The following is a 7,699-nucleotide window of genomic DNA, read 5'->3' as shown; positions in this document are numbered from 1 at the left end:
AGTGTACGGTTCTCTCCTTAATTTAATCATTTGTAGTTTTCGAAACAAGCGGCTTTCAAGGAATTCTGCCAAAGGATCGATTCACTCCCTAATTAGGCTTAACGAGTTATGTTTTAACGTACTGTACGTTAATACCCTTGGTCTTACAAAATAAGTCCGTAAGGCATAGCGCTTGGGGCAGGCATGTTTTAATAATATATCTGTTTTATTTTAATGAAATTAATATCTAGGATTAGAAAAATTCAACACAGGGTTTTTTTGTTTTGTTTTGACGCGCTCCATTACATACATATACGCTCATATTACGAAAACCTCCAGATCTTCGTATTATATATATCTTTGATAACAGAAAATAAATTCTCCCACCATCAGATATGCCACACGAGGCGTTGTTGAAGTAATAATGCTGCCAGTTTTTAACAAAATGTAATTACCTTGGGACATGTGGATAGTATAACTAGCACTAATCATTTTACTTTTCTTCTAATAAAACACGTCAATCTACTTAAGCCTAAAAAGCCTTCACATGTGGAAAAAATATATAGCTTTGTCGTGTTAGTTATCATTAACTTCAACTCGGGACTGTACGGATAATTTACATTCATCAACTAATAAACACCACTATTACTTCGTTTTGTATTCTACGTGTAAGATATTACATTAACGTTTTTGTCATTGCTTACAGACGTCTTTTTTATCTACAACTACTGTTAAAAACATGAAGAGAGAGGGAGCATTTTTGCAGAGGATCGCACTGCAAAGAAGCTGTCATGGTGTGATGTTTTGTTTATCTGAGCACACACACATGGATCCGTGTGTCAGACATAAAAGTTTCCGTTTACAGTCGTTCTGAATGCGAGACGTAGTTAAAAAGAACTGAACAACAGAGAACTGAAAACATGCGTAAGACTTAACAAAAATGAAGAACATACTGAAATGTGAGACGTAACTACAGAGAACTGTTCAGCACAGAAGACTGAAAGAACAAGGCGTAACTAAACAGAACTGTACAACATTGAAGACTGAAAGTGAGACGTAACTGAACAAAGATGAATAACACAGAAGATTGAGAGAACAAAACGTAAGTACACAGAACTGCACGACACGGAAGACTGAAAGAACGAGACGTAAGTAAATAGAACTGTACAACACAGAAGTCTGAAAGAACGGGACGTAACTACACAGAACTGTACAATACAGAAGACTGGAAGTACAAGACAATTAAAAAGAACCGTACAAAGAAGACTGAAAGAGCAAGACGTAAGTAGATAGAACCGTACAACACAGAAAATTGAAAGAACAAGACGTTAAGTCAACAGAACTGTAAAACAAGACGTAACTAAACAGAACTGTATAACACAAATTACACTACAGTTAATTTGGATAGTCAGATATTCAGGAATTAGGCAAGTTCAAACTCTTTATGGCATCACACAAATATCGATAAAACAGCATGTTAAAACATTCAATTGCATTATAACTAAAAACTTAGTTACCATTTATTTGTACAGTAGTATTATAAGTACAAACCTCAAACATTACATCTCTCTATATATAAAGCACAAAAATCTGTGTATCCGTTTTTCCATTATCTAACAACTCCTAGGTAGCTGGGCCAATCTCAATCAAACTTTGTGGGATGATAGTTTGGAACAAGGGGCATGTTAATGGGGGAGGGGATTAACACCTCCTCCATCTCCATTATTGCTGCCATTAAGCATTTATTATCTTTGACGTAAGTTAACGTTAACTACATTTATAGATAGCGCCATGTTCCTATACACAAAAAATATTACATTTAGTATAACACAACATACGCAAAGTTTGCGGGAAGTAGATACAAACGTTTTATATATCTCATAGAGTGCGCTAGCACTCTCTAAGGGGGAATGCAATGAAAAAATAATTGGCCGCCACTATTACAATAATACATAAACTCAGCTGAAGCTTCTACTCCCAACAGCCACCATAAGGCTGATATGAACAGCTGTTTCTTGAATTATTTCTACTTTTGCCCGTGACGTTTCAACTTTGGCTTGTAAGACACTTCAGTGGCCAATAACCATCAATTAATTAATCACGTGAAACACTGTGGAAGAACATTAAGAGCTGGGTGTTAAAAGCGAGTAACAGAAAGCACCACTACTTTGGCCGCTACCTCTTAATACAAAGTCACCCTGACCATCGCATAGTGTATACCATGTTTTAAGTATAAACATATTGAGTTCTTAAGCCTCATACAAATATTTTGGTGAATTAATAATGAATACTGTAATAATGTTATGTTATAAATAAACTGCGTTAATGTTAGGTTTGTTTGTTTTGAATTTCGCGCAAAGCTACACGCTAGCCGTCCCTAATTTAGCAGTGTAAGACTAGAGGGAAGGCAGCTAGTCATCACCACCCACCGCCAACTCTTGGGCTACTCTTTTACCAACTAATAGTGGGATTGACCGTCACATTATAACGCCCCCACGGCTGAAAGGGCGAGCATATTTGTGTGACGGGGAATCGAACCCGCGACCCGCAGATTGCGAGTCGAACGCCCTAACCACCTGGCCATGCCGGGCCTTAATGTTAGGTTTTTTGTTATTTATTTTATCATCCACTCCCACATTTTTTAAGTTCATAACTCAGACAAAGGACAGGTACCTCAGCTTGTATTATACATTACAAGTAAAAAAATAGTTACAATTCATTGACTTAAAGGTTTATCAAAAGCTAAATATTGAAAAAATTAATCCATTTTTCTTCCTCAACAGATTCATGAAAAATATATTAATTATTTTGAAGTATTTTTTAACTAAACAAATCTTGATGAATAAAAATGACCTCCAGAGAGTTAAAATACAGTGTCTGAAAGCTCAAAATGAGGAAATAAATTTGAACTATCTTAAAGTCATTGTCTTGGACACAACTTTTGCTTTCCAAACATCTTCCTATGCGTTTTTGTCCCCTCAAAACATTCTTTTTTTTTATACATTGAAAATTTCATGTGTTAGAAAAGAGATCCATATTTATTAATTTACCATTTGTCGATAAATAAATTAACAAAACACGAGTTTAATCACAATGCGATTCTAACACGTTTAACCTAAAATTCACTTTGCAACTTATACTAAAACCATAAACGTCAGCATACACTAGAATCTAGAACCTCGTTAAAACATACTTTTACAGCCAAGATAATTACATTTTACACAAACGCGTAGGAACATACACAACAATTAGTCCAACAACATCTTACGTCGGAATGTTTTAGTTCGATTGGTTCGTTTGAATGGTGGTAAAAATTTGTTGAAGATTTTAAATGTTGAAATTGCTAAGCAAAACATAATAAAACTAACTAAACATTTAATCTCACGATGTGGTATACTTTTATAGATGCTACTTAGTATTATGCGAGAAGAAAAGATATAACGAAATGAATAACAACTTCTCAGGAAGGCTTTAAAGTAAAAAAAGGAAAACTAATCCTAATCGTGAGTTAAAAATTCAACACAAAGCATGTCTTACCTATTTCAACCTTATAACAAAAATAATCCTAATCATGAGTTGAAAATTCAACACAAAGCATCTCTTACCTATTCCAACCTGAAAACAAAAACTAATCCTAATCATAAGTTAAAAATTCAACACAAAGCATGTCTTACCTATTCCAACCTTATAACAAAAAATAATCCTAATCATGAGTTGAAAATTTAACACAAAGCATCTCTTACATATTCCAACCTGAAAACAAAAACTAATCCTAATCATGAGTTAAAAATTCAACACAAAGCATCTCTTACCTATTCTAACCTGAAAACAAAAAATAATCCCAATCGTAAGTTTAAAAATTCAACACAAAGCATTTCTTACCTATTTCAACCTTATAACAAAAAATAATCCTAATCATGAGTTAAAAATTCAACACAAAGCATTTCTTACCTATTCCAACCTTCAACACAACACTGTTAGCCATTCCGATTGTAGAAAAAGACGTTAGAGCTTTAAAATGACTTCTTGCCCAGTTCAAAATTTTCCTTAAAGAGGACGTGGGCTTCTGTCGAACTATCAGTCGCAAGGGAGCGCTGGAGACGACCTGGGATTCTTGGGTGACCTGCAATATTAAGTTAACTATCAACTAACGAAATATCTTCCTAAGAGTTAAAATACAAATATATTGTGCTTGGACGATATACATAGACACCTATAATCTATTACACAAACATACATAATCTAGTTAGGTAATTTAACCCTCGTAGTATAAACCACAGTGGTTTTTCCAACATTTTTCTAAATTATTTATGTATCAGATGCTTGTGGATGCATTAACTTGTTGGTTACAGGGTACCTAATACCATACGAATTTACTGGTTACAGGGTACCTAATACCATACGAGTCACAAAAACATCATTAATATTGCAATTAATTACTGCTGAAGTCCCCTATGTACTTTTAACAAAAATGGTTAATCGTAGTTAATTTGTTTGGTCAGTTCCTGAAAATGGATGTTATTACAAGTAAAAAAATGAAATTGGTCAATTCTAGCAAAGGCCCCGAAAAACATTTACTGTCAAATTAGTATCTTTATTGCAACAGTACTTCTTTAAATACAGGAATTCTGGAATAACACAAAGAATTATAATCACAGACACCGAAATCTATAAATCCACTTGTCTTAGGCCTAACATTAATTAAGTGTTTATTCAGCACGGCCTGTACTCGATAAAGAGATAAATTAACACTGTAACTTGTGTTAATTTTTGGCTTTAGTTTAATTAGGGATAAACTTTACCGTACTTAATACTATCAATAAATAAACTTATATTATAATGTTATTCTACTGCCTGACGTTAGACCTTTTAAAAAAATTGATAAACTTTTAACACCTTGTCGTACAAAATGTCTACTAAAGTATATTTAATTTCGCCTTCTGTTCACATCCGTTTAAATGAAGTGCGCGATCATACGTATTTAGATAGTAAGGTGTGCTCGAATTTTCAGGACAGACAAAAACTGATTATAATTATTATAACAGATAATACAATATGTGGACAGTGGACTCCACCGGTAACAAATGGAGTAAATAGAAATCGGATAATGTATACAAAATACTATTCAATGTATTTAACAATGGAATTTAGATTTTATAAATACGATTTAATATATATATAATTAAACGGTATTAGTTTTCTTTTCATAACTTCTTTAAACTTTCACTGCAGTTAGCGGCACAACAAACAATCACAAAATAACAACTGTCGATAATTATATCAGGATCGCAATGCAACAAAAAACATACACATAAATAATTACTTGGAAACTGTTTTCTCCTAAGTGAAACAATCCACCAGATTCGCAGACAAATATATATATAATCCGATTAAATTCCACCGTTTACTCAATTCTGACAGCTAACAGGTCGCACGGTTAAAATATGGACCCAGGTCATTAAGTGTGAAAAATGTATGAGCTCGAAGGCGCTTCTCGATATTTGTCTAAACAAGATAAGAGCTTCTAAAGCTACGTTGTTGAGATAGAGTGCTACACAAAAACGAGCGGTCTACAAGAGAATATTTTAATTACTTGAAGATAAGAAGCTGAACAATTACCAGCATTACCGCGCCTGGTAAACTTAGCATAAAAACGCAAACACGGAACAGCTCGAGTATCGAAATCATGCATGTAACTGGTGATGTAAGTACTATTTACACACAATAAACTGTTAATTGAACACTACTGAGTGATAATAAATATAACATATTAGAAGCTATTAACAAGAAAACTCAATTCTCGCTGTATATATTAGCGAAAAAGCTTGGCAACACCTATTATGGTTTAGTACGCTCTGATAATACGGAAAGAGGATGCACGCAATAAACTAAACACAGGAAGGAAATTACATTTTTTTTTAACCACTGTGTGCATAACTCAAGTATACTAAATATAACATTAATAATAGGACTATATAAAACTGGGGATCAAATTAATTTCGTTTTGGTAATTGTTTAAAAACGTTCGATAATCCCTACAGCACAACGTTATCACATTCTCGATCAAAATGAGCCAGATGAGAATTCGGTTATTTTTAGTTTTACGTCGAGTAATGTAGGTGTCTACAGTTATGGCACGTTCAATTTAATTAAAGTAACTTTCTGCTTATGTCGTCCGGCGGATCAGCGTATTTAAAACGCTAAAATCTGGGGTTCGATTCCCCGCAGTAGCATTCCGTAATTATGCGCTAAAAAGCACAACAAGAGCTTCGTTCCTGCTTATAAGAACGACTATCATGCTCTTACTGCTAGTACAATGCACCTGTACGTTTGTCACTCAAGAAATAGACAGCTGATTTTTAAAACATGGGAGGTTTTTCTTATTAATTTGTTTGTTCACTTGAAGTGAGCCTTATGCACACAGTGGACTATATATTTGCAAAGACAAAGCGGACCAGGAGGAAGGCAACCAGACGCCAGCACCCGCCTCCCCTGAAGTGGCCTGTCCTAACCGGATAGCAGAATTTTTCTGTCGCTCTAATAATGAACTCACAGTTGAAAGTGCGAAGCGCGTCTGATGTTCCTACGTCTCGAACCCGAAACTCTCGGATGTCCAGTCCGATAAACTAACCATCACAGGCCACGGACAGACCCAATTTTTGTTATTCTTAACTTTGTTTAACGTAAACTGGAGATTATGAGACACATCTGTAAACGTAAATGCCTATATCTCCAGGATGTAACTTTATTATCTAAATATTTCACTATTACAGCTTCTTCAGGAGCTATAACTGGATTCGTGAACTTGTAAGATATCGACAGCTCCTGACGAAGTTGTAACAGCGAAATATTGAGCTAATAGTTACATTCTGGAGATACAGGTCGTGATTTTATTTACGTTTATAGATATAACCCTATTTTTGTTTTTCTCTCATGAAGATTCGCACATTTAGTTAACTGATGCTACCAATGTTAGAAATAAGTTACTTCAGTAACAGCTTTGTTTTGAACCTCAGAAAAACTGACCCCTTGTTCTTTACTCTGATAAATTAAAGAAGTACTATACAAAAATACACCCTTACAAAACCTGTTAAAGGGCTTAATTACTCGTTAATGATCAACATCAGCATTTTGTGGTTCAAGGGAAGGTTGTATAATTTATTTTTTGTTTATCTGTAGTTAAGCACAAAGCCACACAATGTTGTGCCCTCCACTGGTATCGAAACTCGGTTTTTACTTCAGCTCTTACAAAAGCATCCTTTATTTTTTTAAAACGTAAAACACTGTTGTCAGATGACTTACAAGCGTGGTTAAAATTGATAGTAAAAATACTTATATTGTGAATTTTACATCTTACTCTTGTTCCGACGGCTATGTTCTTCTTAGAGTTCAGTCTATGGTTTATTCATTCTGATTTTGTTCATTTAAACCTGTGTCAAATCAACCCATCATTTAATATAATTCACTTTATATAGCGCTAATGTTTTTGTTGTGTTTTTTTTTTTTTGTCCTTTCATTTTTATTTTTAAAATGTTGCATTTTTTTTTGTTTTTTGTTTTTTTTATTTCAGTGGAACTCTTAACTATGTACAGTATTTCTTATAAACATCCAAAGTACATATCGGCATGTTACAAATGAATTTGATACGTATATATCTTTTGTTCAGCATGGTTCTTTATCAACAGAATATCTGTTAGAGTAGTGGCCGCTACCCCCCCCC

General features: G+C 34.1%; 1 protein-coding gene across 1 annotated transcript in view; it reads right to left on the bottom strand.

Moving 5' to 3' along the window:
• Positions 1-3,930: 3,930 nt before the first annotated feature.
• The window catches only part of LOC111085344 (transforming growth factor beta receptor type 3-like), a gene marked incomplete at its 3' end in the record, with an annotated part of 50,032 nt that continues 46,263 nt past the window's right edge, over positions 3,931-7,699 (bottom strand). The window contains exon 4 of the mRNA XM_022383498.1: positions 3,931-4,102. Coding sequence (XP_022239206.1) covers positions 3,931-4,102 — 172 coding nt within the window. The remainder of the gene's footprint in view (positions 4,103-7,699) is intronic.

This window comes from Limulus polyphemus, unplaced genomic scaffold, assembly GCF_000517525.1.
Source record: "Limulus polyphemus unplaced genomic scaffold, Limulus_polyphemus-2.1.2 Scaffold341, whole genome shotgun sequence".
NCBI classification, from domain to species: Eukaryota; Metazoa; Arthropoda; class Merostomata; order Xiphosura; family Limulidae; genus Limulus; species Limulus polyphemus.
Note: the sequence above shows the minus strand (reverse complement) of the source record. Positions and strands in the feature narration are given on the sequence as shown.